The sequence below is a fragment of the Galendromus occidentalis genome, unplaced genomic scaffold (genome assembly GCF_000255335.2).
Source record: "Galendromus occidentalis unplaced genomic scaffold, Mocc_1.1 scf7180000075399, whole genome shotgun sequence".
Classification (NCBI taxonomy): Eukaryota; Metazoa; Arthropoda; class Arachnida; order Mesostigmata; family Phytoseiidae; genus Galendromus; species Galendromus occidentalis.
Window position 1 is genome coordinate 301,786 of NW_003803389.1, and position 17,252 is coordinate 319,037.

Sequence of the window (17,252 nt, forward strand, 5' to 3'; positions counted from 1 at the left end):
AGTGGATTTACCGACGAGACGTGTGAGTGATGAAGTCACCGGCTCCCTCACATTGTGGGAGGATCATTAGCCTGCCGTTGAGATTAAAGGAACTTTTCTCGCGACTCGATGGTGCCCTTGCCCATAATCGGGTCTACCCAGCTCGGCTATCCATGGATGGCCGCTATCGCCTGCAGTTTCGACACATCTCCAGACTCCTTCCTAGGCGTAGTGCGCTCATCTTCTTGCTCGAGCGGAGGGATTGAGAGCTCAAGTCGATAGCGTCCAGGTCCCTGTCTGCTTTCGGCATCGGAATCTGGTTTATAGCAGAGCATTGTCTGAAGTCGATGTCATGAGAGATTAGCATACTACCAGCCCGTCACAAACTTTCAAGCTGATAGCCTCCAGCGTGAGCCTTCAGCCAGAGATTTCAATCTACCGCACGGCGTCTGCAAACACTCGCCGCACCGCAGGAGAGGTCCATCAGGAACAAGAATGACGGTCAGTGTGTACACCCGTCCTCTCCGCTCCCCGGAGTTCCTTACTGAGGACCGCTCGCTTTCCAAGCACATTTGCTCTTCTAGGGAAAGAGCAGCGGCTCAGGGGCCAGTATCGAAAAAATGGCTTTCTGCAGCGCGTCGCTTCGAAAGGAATGGCCCTCCGGCCTCCGTTCGGGCAATACTGCCGTTGTTTTCGATGTCCAAGCAGCGGAGGCTCGGGTTCTTTCTGCAGCTGGAAAAGCAACAACCGAGAGGCCGACAATAGTAACATGAGCGACAAAACAATAGCGGTAACCGCGGCGGACGATGAGGGGAGCAGCGGAGAAAAGGACATCGTTCAGGGACTCGATGTCGTCGTACTATTATGGGAATCCGATGCAAATGTCGCTCCGTCCCGGCATTCCGTGTGCGTACGACCCAACAGCTGAATGCGGAGAAATATATTCCAATCTATTCCATCTCTCCGAATCTCCACCGGACGCTGTTGCTCTAGTTCCTTATCTTTTTCCGTCGTTTCCCCGCGACGTTTCGAGTCACTCCTTTCACTGAGGTCTGACGCAGCGAATTCACCGTCTGCGAACGAGGTTGAGGGACGTCGAGGAGTAGGTATTTCGGAGAACGTCACTGCCGAATGCCCTGTGGCCTCTTGGTGAGGCCCCATTCAGCGGCGTAAGCAGGATTTTCCTGGGGGGGGGTCGATGGGGCCTTTGCATGGGTCTGAAATCCAACATGGCGACTCGCCCCTACACCATCCCGCTACGAACGCATCATCTGCGTCTCCTCCCGTCTGCGTACGCCCGCGCCCCCATCCCCCACCCCAGCCGCTGGAACTTTTCGAGCTCGTATCGAGCTGTTCTCGTCACGTTTATCCGGGCTTTCAGAAAATGGAATGTGAGCAATAATTATTGCAGACCACTGGGTGGCGAGCCCACGATCCCGGGATCTCTCGGATGAATTGTCAGGATCGCACTCGAAGCGATCAGGAAATTCAATCGTCAATGATATCGATCCTTCCTAGAGAACGAAAATCCCGGTGGATCGTATGATGGGAGCCGCTCTCAGGAATCCTCGGGAACGAAGACGAAGGGGAGAATCTCCCACTCTGACAGTCGGAAAATTCTCTCTGACGAATATGCGTCGCAGCGCCGCGCCGTCGGGTCGGAGCCGCAACCGATTCATCACCAATGACGTGAAAACTCGAATCTTTGCTTCTCCGTAAGAAATTTAATTCGGAGCTCTGCGCGACGAAACTTTCAGTGAAATGAGAGTTATTGACGACAGCCCCGATAATTTCGACATCGAGGACGGTCGGGACGTCTGCTCGCTGCACCCTCAGAGCGTAGGAGGAAGTTACCGGCGAATGTGGAACCTCATTCGAATACGCAATATGTGAAATATTTGCACGCCAGGTTCTTTCGGATCCGCACGCGTACCGAACTCGAGGGAGGCAGCAGTCAGATTCGAGACGTCCCGTCGGTATGCGCGCGATGTTGAACGACGATGACGAAAATGTTATTGGGTCCCAACGCAGCAGAAAGTGTATACATCTGCGACGGGCCACATCCACTCGCTCCGCGCTCCGCTCCATCGATCTTGGCAACTTTGTGAGTTAAATTGCAAGATCATGCGGTCGCGAATGGGGTCGCCAGGTGACCGTGTGCCCAGCGGAGAGCTTCCGGTTCAAATTTCAAGGAGCCGTCTCAATTTGCACGGACGACACAGCGTCCACGAAATGTGCTAGGTAAGGAGCGGCCAACAGCTCCGATAGCCGTGCTCGCTGACAATTACCATCATTAGGAGTTATATGAGCGCTCACGACCGGAAAGGGCTGCGGCAGAGGATTTCAGCCGATCCGCGAACTCTAAGTCCGTGCTCCTCTCTTTGTTTAGTAATAGGTATTGATGGAGTCGAGAACCAACGAAAGCGAGAGAAAGACACTGAATATACATTTTCGCGGCCGATCGAGCACGTAATCAAGAGCTCGAGATCAGAAAAGTTTCTTATACACGACGACAACTCTCCGTAAACAGAAAAGTCTCGTGTGGCTTCCATTCCACGTAACAGCTAGCCTCCGTGCCTCAGTGCCTCACAGCGTCGCGGATGCTCTCTGGAAACCGCAGACACGCGCTCCTCCTCCTTTTTGCTAATCAAGACGGAAATGACGAGAGCAGTTTCTGCGTTGTGAGTTCCTCCCAGTGAAATGGACCGATGGCTCTCTCCCAAGGAATGTGTCAGGATCCACGAGCGCGTACGCGCACGGGTGGCCGATTCCCCATCGGTTGCTTCTCAGCTAATCTTTTAGGAAGTCCAGCTCCTCTGAAATTTTTCGGGTTCCCGAGTTGTAGACGGCAGTCTGACAGTAGCATTCAAAGCGCCGTCATCGTCGTCGGCACGGAGTCGCTTGTCCGTTCTCCCCGGAGGAATAGTCGGCCATTCGCGAGGCGAAACTCGATTCCCCTCGTTCGGAATTTGATTTTGGATTTCGATTTGCAGTCGCTCCGTGCGCGGGACGCCATCAATTTTTACGCAAACTCCTGCAACGCGAGCTCGCAGAGCTAAAAACGCCCCCACCTAGCTTCAAGCTAAGCCGATTTATTGAACGATTCTGGATCCCTGCCAAGTGGCCTCTAAAGTCTTTCTCTGACTGCGCGCCTCCGCAACGCCGACTAGCTTCATTGAAATCTCAATGGCCGGCATTCCTTTGGCGTTCGAAGGGATTCCTCGTGCCGCTTCTGATTCCAGGTGCTCATTTAGTTCCTGAGCAGGAGCCTCGGTCATTGCACAGCGACCACCTGCTCGAGGCATCCAGTCTTCCGCATGCCAAGGTCGACCACGCCAGCCTGTCGACGAATGGAAGGTGCCTGGTCGTATTCGAGAGACTCCCAAGTCCCAAGGCGGCTCCATATCCAGGGACTGGACCGAGGGCGCGAACAGCGCGTTCCTTGTTTCGAAATTTTCGCTCAACGGAAGAAGATCACCCGAGTGAACTTCCCCCTCGAGCGGAACGATCGAAGAAGTTGGGCGCGGTCTCCATTAGGGCGATTGGTCGATGGCTCCTCTCCGAGTCGATATCCATTTGTTTTTCGTCGCTCCTTATCCATTCGTTTTTCATCGCGAGATTATGGTACGCCAGTCGGTTATACCCCGATCTGCCGGCGCAGTCCTCCCTTCCGGACCGTGCGCCAACGACAGAATCGAAATTAGCTTACATACAGCTCACATCGGAACGGGGCGTGATCATCTCACTCAATCAACCAAGTTTTGGATCACTCAACTGCGTCTCTTTCTTTCGGGCGAACCCTAGATGCCCCTGCCCCCTTCCCCTGCGATGTTTCGTCGTTGCGCTGTCGGCAATGTCTTGATGGACCTCAGCCAAGGATACTCCCGTTCCGGGAACCCGACCTGATGTGGATGAATGCTTCGGAAATAAGAGCACGGAGAAAGACGAGTCTCTGGCAAGCTCTTCGCGAACTCCCGTAAGTCTCTAAATGACTTGACTGTAATCAGTGGGCTGCTCGACTTTTTCACAGCAAGGTCTTGCCGCTGCGAGCGCAGAGTCGGAGTCAGCCTCGGTTTGGAGAACTCGTTTCCTAGAGGCCTAACTCGGAGAGCTCCGTTTTTTAGAGCCGACGAGCGAGGACCGAGAGGTATAACAAGGGTTGTTAGACATCGCAATCGCTTCTCCCCTCGCGGAACCACAAAATTCGAGGAACGACTCGAGCATCTCTCGCTGATGGTGAGTAATCAGACCTCGGACATGTGCTTTCACAACGAAGCCGCTCTCGCTAGCTGGCCGAAGAAACGAGCCGGACGATCCAGCCCGTCTGCAGAATCGTCTTTCCATTCTCCTCCGCGGGACGAATAAATTCAAGTCGTCCCCGAGGAGCACGCGACGGGACGCTGCTCGTGGGATGTCTGCCAGGCATGTCGCATGGCCAGAGTATCAATTCTAGCATCTGGACGAGGGACTTGTGCTCGAAGAAATTATTTCCTCGATTCTGGACACTCGAAGGAAACGGCACTGGACATCGCTGCTGTCCCTTCAAATCGGCCGTAATGGCGGGCCAGGATGAATTGTAGTGTCTGGTGACTGGTAACGAGGACGCGTTCGGAAGTATCGTATGACTGCGTTGCTGGTCGCCATCGGGAGCGGTGATCAATGTACGATTTTCGAGCGTTTCCAGCAGCCCAGTCGCATTACGCGAGATTTCTTAGACAGGGATCCGGGGAAGACTACGATCGCGCCTGCGACCGGCCGGCACTTTCTTCTTGCCTCTGCCAACACTGTCGTCGATCGAGGAAGAATTTTGCGCGTTACGCTCGAGCAATTTTGCAACGACTCCGACAGGCAGTAAGCGGCTATTGGAGAGGGGAGCAATGAAGGCTCCGTCAGGAATCGGCTGATTCTAAGCGGTGGAGCATCCACATATTTCCCTCGAAGATCAGTGAGTGTAAATTAATCATCAAAGATAACAGTGCCGTCGGCAGCGAAGAGCACAGAGGGATCCGGGACCCCGGCGAGAATCTGAGAGGATTAACCTTGCCTACCTGTGTCGAAAGTTGGAAGCTTTCTAGAAGTCATAGCCATTAACCAGCTCAGGCTCCCTCAAGAACAACTCGATAGGTTCTCAACATCTCTCGCACCTTACTATGGCTCCACTGTTTGAAATAGACAGCTCACTCCATTGTTCTGAGATTTTTGCCGACGTCGGCTCTAGAGTCTAGAGGGATCATTCCTTCGCAATCTTCTCCCATTCGGAATCTGGACCACCAGCGAGTATGAATAATTAATTGAGATTTTCGAGCCGAGATCTCCACGCCGATGAGGTAATTAGGGCGCGTAACGGTAAGCGCAGAAGTGTCACCCCCTCTCACTGTAGGATTCTTCCTCTCGGCGCTAGAGCTTCGCCACCTTCGTAGGGCGCCTCCGTGACGAAGGAGAAGACGCTTCCCTGACGAAGAAGAAGACGCTTCGAGGAACAGTCGGACGGAGAGATTCGTACCTCCTCCAGCTGACCTATTGAATTTGCCCCACGGTAGGTGATAGATGTCGAAGACATAAGAACATATGCGAAGGGTTCTCGCTGATGTCTTCACGCTAATGGATCAAAATCGCTCCAAACATCAGCGATGACAGCGCCTTACGTATCACGCCCGGGACGGGAATTCCATCGGAAGATAACAAGGTTACTGTCGCTTTAGGACGTGAATGACAGTTGACAGACCTGTCTAAAGCATATCACTCGTTCATTCGAGAGGTGAGTCCCGGCTGCCAACTCGTTTCACTGACTCCTTCCTTTGTGTCGGCAAGTGCTCGAACGAATTGAACGATGAATCGGTTCTTTTGACATTTTAGCCCCGACGTCGTCGCGAGTCGGTATCCGTGCTGTGGGTCGCAACATTGAGCCGCAGCCGCGACAGTTGACGGCGAGTGCTGCTCTGGATTCAGCCGGCGCTCATCACGCAACAGGCCCTAAACCCTGCCAGAGCCAATCGCCGGCGCGCGGAGCCTGAGCTGCGGGCCAACTGCCGCCGCCCCGCGGGTCGTCGACTGCCCATGAATATCGGAAGTCTACAAACACAGATTTCCATGAGGTCGCTTTAAATGCGCATATTAAACAAGCCTGGAAACTACATGTCGTCGACGTCGACTTTGTTATTGTGAGCAGCGGCCGCCACCGACCGCGGACGCGGGCGTCGGGAATTTCATGACATGATCGGGTGGGCAGTAAGGCTCGTTTGAAATATTATCGTCATGATTAATAAATGAATGAGCGTACGCACTCGCTCAGAGCTCAGAACAGTGCCGGCTCGTCCCTGGACCCGCCGGCCGGCTCCTTGCCTGGGCGAGAAGAAGCGGCGAATCGACGACGGAGCGGACCTGGCTAGGAAGAGCGCTATCTCTTCGGGAAACGTTCTAACGCGACTGTTCCGTCACGTTTCGAGCTGGAGTCATTGTTCTCCAGCAATCGGAGAATAATCTTATCAGAACAGTCAGAAGTTTTGTCAGGACACGAGACGTTTTTTTTCTATCAGTCTGCCCGTGTTTGAGCGATGCGTCTTTTCTTCGTGTGCTCCTGCTACGATTCGTTCCGGGAGTTTCTCAATGAGAACGAGAACGTTCCTTCCGGACGTTCTTTATCTTCGACTCAATGATGAGGACGGCCCACTCGGTCAGTCATTGTTCTCCATCTGCGAGGTACATACACACACAGACACAGGGGAAGAGCTTCACAATAGGGTCTCGAGAGAATCTGCAGGGGTATTACTCCTCGGATCGCTCCGAGTAGCAGGAATCAATCGTTTGAAACTAATACCGGGGATCTCGACACGCGAGCGCAACGTAGTTCTTTCAGATCCGTCGGGAGCAGATATCTGGAGCTCCGCCGGCCGGTCGAGATAGCTGCTTTCGGCGAGTTTTTCGAAAAGTCCCCCGGTCTCACGGGAACGACGGACGGGGGCAGCCCCGGAAGTCTCCCGGAGATGGGGAGCACCGTGATTCCTGAGGCCGCACAAAGGAACTTCGCAGTGGTGCCAATTAATCATGGATATATATATATGTACGTAAGACTCACCGTCGTTCTCTTCGTAGAGAATGGCGAAGTTTTTCCAGTCCTTATACTTAATAAAGTCGAGATAGGCCTTCCCTAAAGCTGAGGGGTGAGGGTACAGGTTCAGGGAGTGATTAGTAGTACGGGATCTGTAGTCCCAATGAGTCTCGATGTGTGGGACGTCTAGAGTCTCGCAAGCCGAACGCACCGCGAACGATGCGTCGGTAGATTGCGGCCCAAAGACGGCGGCAACCCCCTCTTCTAGCAATGTGCATACTGGAAAGAAAAAAAAAATTCGTTAGTTTCCGCACCGAAACATGTTCGGCCCTTGTGATCCGGCTCCGCCGCTTGGGCTTCCAAATTCCGATTTGGCGTCATGATGGAGCTTTTTGAAAACGTTGTAATCTGAACTCGAGTCTGCACCTCCTCAAACGTCATGACGTATCACGGAGGGCAAAGGAAAAATAGCCCCAAAAGAGTGAGACTCTCCGATCCGACCAGTGTCGATTCAAACACGTCGCCGACACATCGTGGAATCGCGAACAGCTCCGCTCCGCTTAGATTGGTCCGTGGCCGGCTCCCAGCGATTTTCGACCGAGGATGAATGGGACAAACATTACCGTAATAAACATATGTGCTCTGCGTGCCCGGGGAGCCCGCTCGGGAATTATGACTCGTAATAATCTCGCGCCACATTCAGCCGGGCTCGCTGTCCGGTGCCTCATCTCGTAGGATGCCTAAACCTACGAAGACATCAAAACCTGTTTTCTCCTCCAACAGCATTTTCCGGTTTGTTCCACAGATTAAATTGCTGATGTACCCTCCTTCCGATTGGACATCGATGGACCCATCGACGTGACACTCCGGAGTGTTGTCGAGAGCGTGTACGAAAACTCCGACGATGGAGAGGAAGGCATTCAGTGAGGACCCCTTCAGTGAGGGCTCCGCATTGTAAACAGCTGATTGTCAAGTTTACTGCTTTCGCGCCCTCTGCTGCCGCTCCTCTCCGTTGTTCTCCGTGGTGGAGCATTTATTTCGTTCGGAGGTCTAGTCCGCGCAACTCGTCCGCGATTCTACGCGATTGCACGTTTCATTCTTTCTTCTTCCTCCAAAGTGAATTTTCTCCTCGGCACACCTCCATGATTTCCTCAGAGATGCTGAATGCCTCCCCGACCACGGTTGCCGAACGCGGACGCAGAGTGAATTTTTTAAACAATCCAGTCGCATGGGGCCAGTCTGCTCGTCGAATCGCTGGAGGAACTCAACGAATTAGGTGGACAGAAATCGAGAAATGTCACGGATCATTTGCGGACGAAGCAACCGCTCCCGCCTGGGCTCTACCATCGCAGCGTCGTCCACCACCACTACCATTCTCATCATGAGCCTTCTCTGAGCACAACACTTGATGAGAGTCAGCTGAGGGGAGCAATCCTAAGTGCGGAAAGTGAACTGGCAAGCGAGCCGTTCATCAACACTCCGTCATCTTCCGCCAGACGCTTCCAGGATGCTCATTCACGTAGTAGGTCGGCCGCTCGCCCAACTCACTGCAGACCAACCTCCACCTGATGCATCAGGTTCGAGCTAGTGATCCATTACAGTCCAAGCATCCACTCCTGAGCAGCCGCAGAGGAGAGCGGAGGAAGGAAAAGCTTCCCTATCTGCTCGTTGGGATATCCCGTGAGGGGAAAACGGAAAATTCCTCAGCGGACGGGTGAACGAGCGCGCTATATTGACTTCGGGTGAAGCTCTACGCCGGGACCCGAGGAGAATCTTCGCCTATCCGCATTCTTTATCTCTTCAAAATATGGTCCTCCGCTCTTTCTGCTCCGTCATCGACAAAATCACCCGCTCCGTCGCTCGGAGTCGGTAATTTCATTCGAAAACTCGCGTCTCGCTTCCTTTGGCAATAGTTCGGAAATCCGAAATCTTCAGATTTCTCTCGGAGCCCTCACGGCAATCTTCAATGGTCGACGGCCGTCGAAAACCGAATCTTCCGATGCATACGACGAAACGCTTTTCTGTTGAAAGCTTTTCCCCCCACAGGATGGAGCAGATGTCGAGCGTTCTCGGAAATATTCTCTGCCGAAAGCTCTACAGCAGGACAAGGCGATTCGTGTCGACATTTTTCCTGGAGGGTCGGGACACTTTCTCGTGAGTGAGGGTGGGAAATAGACCTATGGATGGAAATACAGTCAACACTCCAAGGCCGACGATGCAGCGGGAATTGGTCGGGCACGTAGTCAGACGCAACCGACGTTTCGGCCGTACGTCCCTCGCTCCACGGAGAACACGTCGCGAACGCGGGAACGATGGCGTAAAAGAGGGACGAAGGGAGGGAGGTCAAATGATCAATAGCTCGCTCCGTGAGTATTATTGCTCGCTGGCTGGCTTGGATGGTTCGTTGGTCGGCCGGAATGATATCCAGACGGAAGCGTTCCACTCGAGTGCATTTATGCTCTCATTGAGGATTGGTTCAGAGATGGAATTCAAGAAGGAGTCGCGCATCGTTGGAGACCACTCGGGGAGAAAAAGACTTCGAGATTGGATTTCTCCCTCGACGAGGGAAAATCATTTTCGGCCGAGATCACGCATGTAATCGACCGGTCTTAATTGATTCTTCTCGACGATCTCCCGAGCATGGAACTAATTTCAAAAGGAGCTCGGGGTTCCGCTCCGAGCTCCTTCGGAGGTTCCGAGCCCGACTTTCGGTAAGGTTCGCATTCTGCGTGTTTTTCTCTGATTGCCCCCTAGCCAGCCTCGCTGTTTGCATTTGTCATACACGCATGGATAGCGCTGATCGGTACATTCGTTTCCGTTCATAGCTCATCTCAGCTGTTTCAATGCTCGGTCGACAACGCAGCGTCTTGCCTCCGAGTGCAGCGCAAGGGCATGTGTTTTGCCGGAACGCATTCACACATTTTTCTCTGCTTCGCGTGACTGCTTCCAATGCCTTCACGTTTCTATGATGTGCGATGCCGTATCGGTCCATTCGCTGCCGATCTCGTCGGCGGGAGTCAAGACACGGGGCAGCGGAATCACTCCCCTCTCGGAGTCGCAATCCCCGGCCTACCTGCTCGGGCTTGCTCTTAGTTTTCCGCGCACGATTTTCGAAACAGCTGTTATGGAATGATTGTCTCGCTCCGCCGATACGGAGCTTGCGCAAAATTTATGGCGGGACGCTTTTACAGCAGAGTACGTCCATTTCGGCGTCCAACGCTCAGTTAAGTCTGTGTGGAGAGATTTTTAAGCGAACGTGGAGAGGCTATCGGATGAAATGGTCAGATTTCCGTACAAAATTGGCAAGTTGGCCCCGAGTCGAGCCGAACAGCTACCGGATCGTGGCACAGCCAGAGAGCAGGCCGCCCCGTGTGACGTTTGAGTCGTAAAAACTTTTATACGTCGTTCTGCAGTTGCCTGCCGGCATCAGCGGAGTTGCAGCTGGACGACAGTGAAAACCTGGACTCCCGAACGATTAGAGCCTGTTCTCCGCTTCGGAAATGTAAATCTCAATGCGGCGCTTGCTTTTGCTAACTAGGGACCGCTGCAACCGCGCCGCTCCGGGTCGGCGGGGTTCCGGGTGCCGTTTACTTGCTGATCATTCCTTGTATCCGTCCCGGGAAACTCGGGTTTCAATTGTAAGGGTCGATATCGGACGTTTTTTATTAGTAGTACCCTCGAACATAAGTCCAAGGTTCCGATTATCGGACAACACCTTACACCGGTTCGACGTCATCGGTCTCGCTTGACCAGCAGCCGCGCCGCACCGGACTCGCCAGCTGGCGCGTTCGCTTAATAAGCCGAAGAATCGATGGAGCGAGTGAGTGACGACTATAGCGAGTACGATTGCTCAAACCGAGCACACTGACGAGCCCTTACCGACTCATCTTGTCGACACGGGGAACCAGCGGTAAACTGATGATGAGTTTTTCCCCCCGGATCCGTCTCCTCATTCCTTCACGACGACAGGCGGCGGTTGGGACTTATTAGTCATTCCCCCGCAGCCTGTTTCGTTTGCTTCGACTACCGCTGACGGCAGCTCTAGGCGCTGTGGCTTTGCAGAATCACGGCGACGTGTCTCGACCGAAACCAGACTGCCTAGAATGCGGATTCGACGTTATGTATGTTCCATATAAACGTCTAGCACCAGTCGAGCTCTTGCGCGGTCAGCATCCTCTGCTTCCGAATCGCCTCATTCAAGCAGTTCCAGGCGATACTATGAGCAGTGAACAGAAGTCTCCCGTTTCGGAATTCCGTACAGCTCGATCCACCGGAGCACCGGAGGGAGAAGGCCCGGAATGGTTCCTCCCATGAACGATTAGAGTCGCGGGTACGCGACAAATCGACAGGAGAAACTTCTAATGAACACTCGACTGTCGTGAATTATTTGATATCTGCCCGGAGTACATACTAAGTTTTTTTTCCGGAACCGCGAGACACGGAATTCCCCTTCCAGGCTGCCGGTTCACGGTGCTCACCAGAGGTCAGGTGGAATGTAGCGGAAAATGAGCCGTCTAAGCTCGAATCGTTCCCCCTGGCTCGCGTGATGGCTGACAGACCATTCAGCAGAGTACAAGACGAGCTAGGAGAGCTGGCTTTCGCCGCCACCACCGAGTCGGTTATTGGAGCGAGTCGGGAATCGCTGCGTCCGAGCGGTGGTTGCTGTCGCTTTCTCCGTGCCCGGCTGGCCATTAACATGAATCTGGTCCTGCTGCGGGACACAGTGGTGGTTCTGTGCTCTCAGATCGTGTTTTTCATCGGAGGATGGACTTTCTGTGTGCGCGCTCTGTACCGGAACCACGAGCTACGTGGAGCCGGTACGGTACCGCGCGCCCTATTCTCCACGACGTTCGCTCTCTGCTGCACGTTGTTCGAGCTGGTGGTTTTCGAAATTTGTGGAGCGCTCGAAGCCTCGTCGAGACCGGTCGTCTGGCGAACGGTGCTCGGTCTGCTCTTAATTATGCTCACCGTTGTCATACCGCTCAACGTAGGCCGACATGTCATGGAGAACACTACGTGCCTGATCGGGTTTCCCCTGGCGAGAAAACTGTTTTCGTTCGCGCTATGGCTGAGTTTCGCCGTGCTGTTTTGGAAACTGGGGGACAAGTTCCCTATCGGGCACCGGAATCACGCCGTGTTCGGCATGGAACAGATTATCAGTCGGCTTGGAGTTGTAGGCGTCACGCTCATAGCTCTACTGAGTGCCTTCGGGGCTGTGAGCCAGCCCTATAACACAATGTCCTTCTTCATGCATCCCGTTACCCGAGAACACGTCGTGCACGGAGAGAAACAACTCAGGCGGACCCTGGACATCGTTTCGCTCAAAAAGAAACGTCTAGCTCTCATCCGGCGGCGACAGCAGCAGCAGCAGGAGACCGAGGAGTTGACGACAATGCTACCGCCGATGCGGAATAGTTTTTGGAAAAGTCTCCAAGAACGGGTCAGCGGCTCTGTCGCCGCTGTCACCGCCGGGTCGTCCCCGCGCGGAAATGACCACGCCGAGCTCCTCGCTGAAATCGAAGTTCTCGAGGAGTTGAGCCGGACGCAATTTTTAGACGTTGTCGCCGCGTACGGGGCTCTGCATCGAGTGCAATGGTCGCGCACTTGGCAGGGCAAATACTTGAACGCGCGCAGCGCACTGTTGTCGCTATTCGGCGTGTGGAAATGTTCCAGAAGCGTTGTGAATATCGTGTTCAACCGGATGGGTCAAGTGGATCCCGTGACGAGATGGCTGCAGATCGCCGTCGAATACGCGGGCTTGCGATTCGACGTGGCGTTCTGGTCCCGGCACATGTCGTTCGTGCTCGTTTCAGCTCTGATCTTCCTCAACATCCGAGGACTGCTCCGGAACCTTTGTCGCTTTTTCAGAGCCCTGGCCCGACCATCGAGTCTGAACATCGTCGTCCTGACTCTGGCCCAGCTCATGGGAATGTACTTCGTCTCGTCGTTGTTGTTGCTGCGGTCGAATTTGCCGGCCGAATATCGTAGCAACGTGTCGACGATGTTGGGAGATCTACGGTTCCGTTTTTACCATCGTTGGTTCGACGTCATCTTCGTTTCGAGCGGTGTCTTCTGGATCTGGTTCCTCTACGTGAACCACCGGCTTCCCGCATCGTTCTCTAGCGCGGGGCGGCGTGACAGAGAATGGTCCTCGTTGTGACAGGCTCGTGACGGGGAACTGCTGGGAGTCGCCAACTCTGCCACGCCACGTGGCAGCACTCTGGGATCGTATTCCGCTGACGAGCCAGCGGCAGCGACTTTATCTTATTCCAGTGTCGAATCCAATAAACAACGGAGTCTTTTCACTTCGGCTTGCGTCAGGTCGGATCCTCGTCAAGCCGAAGCGCGCTGTAATTTATCTGCTTGATTCAGTGAATAACACCACGGACACCAGGACCGGCTCCATTCATTGCCGAATGTGCGGGGACAGCAGTGGCTGAGCAGGCGGAAGGCACCGGCTAACGTTCGACGGCCAGGAACAAATTATCCCGATGTCCACTCGGTCGTCTATGGATTCAGCGCCGCCAGCGCTCTCGGAGCGGAATCAGCGTCTAGTTGCACGATCGTTCGCCTTTGCGAAAGTTTGCGCTCGTTCAACTTTTCAATTTGCTGAAAGTTCTGTGTTCGAGGTTGTTGATTTACTCTGCTTCGAAATAATTAAGCACGCTGCGCGTCATCGCGTTCTGATATTCCATCGGTCAAGGGATGGAGTGCTCGGTGGGTGTACGTCCGAAGCAATGGGGGCAGCGGACGACGGGATCTTGGTTCTGGAGACAGGTCCATTGCGGAAAGATTGATGGAGTTTGCGCACAGGCGGCTCACTTGTTCGGTCTATCAGAGCGAGTCTATCGGCTGCGAATCTGTCCGTTTGTTCGTCCCGCCTAGCTCGTCCGATAGCTGTACGAAAGACGATGAGTGCAATGATACAGCAAGTAACGAGGAGGTACGACAGAGAGCATTTTTAGAGCCAGATCGCGATGCTCCTGTGAGGATGGGTTCCTGCAAGTAGCTGCTCGTCTGTCGAAGTGATCATCGGAACAGCTTGTTCATTTATAACGTTTAGCTGCACGGAACTGTCTGCAACGAGCAGTAGTCGAAGGCCGGCAGCGACGACCGGAGACTACTTCCACCTTAAGTGAGAAGCAACAAATGATTGATGAAATAACAACAACCACAAGGGAAGTATAGAAAAGGATTCATTCATTCCAATCACAGAGCTTCGAGCCTGACATCGATGTTAGCGGCAAACTCCCTGCCGACGTTGCGGCGGCTGAACGAGGCAACGGTGACGCATCGAGCGGCGCTCAATCAGAAGAGGGCACAAATGGATTCGGGCTGATGCCCGCATACCGCGACATTTGATGAATGAGACAAAGAACGCGGCATGCAGGTTCCGAACGCCCGCTCCGAGGAAATCGAACCTCGAAACCGACGTCTCGAGGAGAGTCTTTGTTCTTTCTTGGAGCTTTCTCTCCGTCTCTCGCTGGCCGTGATCCGTCGCGGCAGCGGACTTTCGCATCCGCTCGAGCGACGCAATTGAGACGGAAACGAGTCCAGAGGAAAGACGGGCCCGAAACGGGCCTAACAACTTTTTCATTAGCCCACCCGCAATTTACGCCGAATGAACCCAAGCGGAACGTCGTTCGGTTGCCATGTACCGGAGGCCCGTGTTCTGGATGGGAACTTAGGGGGCAAGTTCCATCTACCGGAATCTCGCCGACCGGAGCGTATCCTCCGCGGATGTCGGTCCCATCTCATAGGGGAGAGGCGCTGGTTTTTGTAATGGGCCCGGAAATCACGAGACGAGCTCATACAACTTAATTTGATACCCTTATGGACTTTTTTCGAGAGAACCTAATTTGGTGCTGACCGCTGTCGCTTGAACGACTTCCTTCGTCCGGCGGCGGGCTCATGGTCGAAAGCACCGGCTTGTCGAAGGAACTCGTCGAACGACGTGTAAGTAACTACCACTGCTAAGAGAGAGCGAATGGTGGGCTTTGGGCATAAATATCAGTTGGTCTGTAAGAGTGTTCCATTCCGGAGAGCCACGAGCGGAACTTTGTCCCTATTGCCCTGGAGTGTCGCCTTCGACGAAGACCGGATAATTCTCCGAATGAGATTCTTGGTGATGGTTGTGGGCTGATGGTGCTCGAATGCTCATGAAGGCAGACAAGACCCTGAGCGACTGATTCCTGTGGAGAGGCATGCTTCCCAGTCGTTCCTTCTCCGCCAACGCATTCGGAATACTGTTCTATCCGAAGCCTCGATATCATCCCGAATATACTCGGATGAACGAAGCGTCCCGCAATGCGTTTTTTAGGATAGGAATCGCTTTTCACAATCCGTCCCGCTCTCCTGCTCCGCGCGGCAAATATCGTAGACGCACACATTTTCGTCCACATCAAGCCCTTTCCGAATCGATTCCCCACTGATCCGAGCAATTTGAAACGGCAGCTGTTTCAGCGAAAGTGGAACCGAGTCGCTTATCAAAAATTGAACTCCCGCTCCTCTTCCATCGGTTCCACGCAGTCATTTTTCTTGGATCGGCTGGCCGAACGAGAGAAAATCCAAGGGTCCTCTATTTTTTGAGTGACGCAGGGATCTCTGGATGTTTATCTGCGCTCGTTCGAATAGTGTACCCTCGTCCCCTGGGATAGGCGAAAGGTGTTTATCGAATCAGGAGCGGAGCCTCGAGTGGAACGATAGCTTTCTCTCTGGTCGAATTCATGAGAGCATCCCGCTCGCTTTCCCGTCAGCGTGGACCCGATAGAGTGTTAAGCGATCCCGGATCTTCATACGAAAGCATCAGCGCGAAAACGATCGTCGCTGACGTAGTACTTCGAGAATGATCGAGGGAATGTTTTGCGACCCTGGCCCCCGGTCTCCCCTATCTGGGCGATCGTCTGCTCAAAAAACCATGCATAAACCCGAGAGCTCTTGCGTCCGAGCAGATGGTTCCCAACCGATCCCTTGAGAGAATCCAACCGAGAGACAACTCGCCATGGTGTGTATGTACTATTCCGTTCTGACAAAAACAGAAGCGCCCGCGCAAACTTCTCGCAACGAGGAACCGACAAGCTCCGCTATCAAATGCGCTCGTTCCCTATCTCCTTCTCCTCCCTCCTCGTCCTCGCGTTCGTCCCGCCGCCCGACGCTGCGTGATGCAAACGCACAAAGTGATCTGTTGTAGCTCACCCCATTTCCTCCACTTGCTTAATATATTTCCTACTAATACGATCCGAAGCTCCGATACGCCGTCGCGACGTCCGTTCGAGAGACCGGTCGTTCCGAGCAGGTTAGCGCCGCGGGTTGATCTCCCCAACTCCGAAATTAAGAATTCCTCCGCTAGTCATTTTTAGGTAGACTCAAGTGAGCGTTCGAGGCAACAAGGACGCCGAGAGCTGGCCTCGTCGACGCGGTTGCCTTCCCGGGTCCCTTCGCGCGCTGATGCGTCGATTTTATCGCGCCAAATCGCCATTAGAGGTAATCTTCCGGGAATTCCCTCGAAGCAAGGGGAGGAAAAAGTCCTGTTCCGATTCCGTGGCGCTAATTGTCGTCGTCGACGCTCGGATAAGATGGCAGACCGATGGAGAATGCTGGCGTACAGCGTTGCATGCACAAGAAAATCAAGTAGGCACTCTTCATTTCAGCCATGAATACCCGCACTCCGTTCTTGCCGTTAATCGTCCGTGCGATTAATGCTCGACTTAATTGGCAATTAGCTCGCAACTCGGGCTTTCATGTTGAGCTCGTGTACACTGTGCATCAGCGGGTCAGTAAGCATGAGTTCGCCTCTGTGAGCATCCGGGCGCCGAGCACGTCATCGCGCCGAGGTTTCAATCAAAATCCTCGCCAAGGCACGAGATTTTCCAGCAGACGATCATGGGGCTCCTCTTCGAGCTTTGTGACAGTTTTGCTGAAACCAATGCTGAAGGCCGCTTAACGCGCTCAAAACGCCGGAGATAGAGACTCGGGCATCGATCACCCGTTTATTCCTGCTTAAGGGCGTCCTCAGCGTGAGATTATCCCGACATGTGTATGTTGATGACACTCTCCGCTGTCATCGCTCACTTTTTGTCCGCAGTACGGAATGCAAGAATGGCGACGTTCCCAAAGCAGAAACCCATTCACGCCACAAGCTAAACCAGTCATAACGCGAATTTCAAGGCGAGCCGATACGTCGCCGAACCATCTATTACAAAGGCGGCTCAATAAGGACATAACG

The 17,252-nt window shown here is 53.7% G+C and overlaps 1 protein-coding gene across 1 annotated transcript in view; it reads right to left on the minus strand.

Moving 5' to 3' along the window:
- The window catches only part of LOC100909141 (glutamate receptor ionotropic, kainate 2), a 69,854-nt gene that overhangs the window by 15,306 nt on the left and 37,296 nt on the right, over positions 1 to 17,252 (minus strand). Inside the window, exon 3 of the mRNA XM_018641935.1 lies at positions 7,055 to 7,306. Coding sequence (XP_018497451.1) covers positions 7,055 to 7,306 — 252 coding nt within the window. The remainder of the gene's footprint in view (positions 1 to 7,054; positions 7,307 to 17,252) is intronic.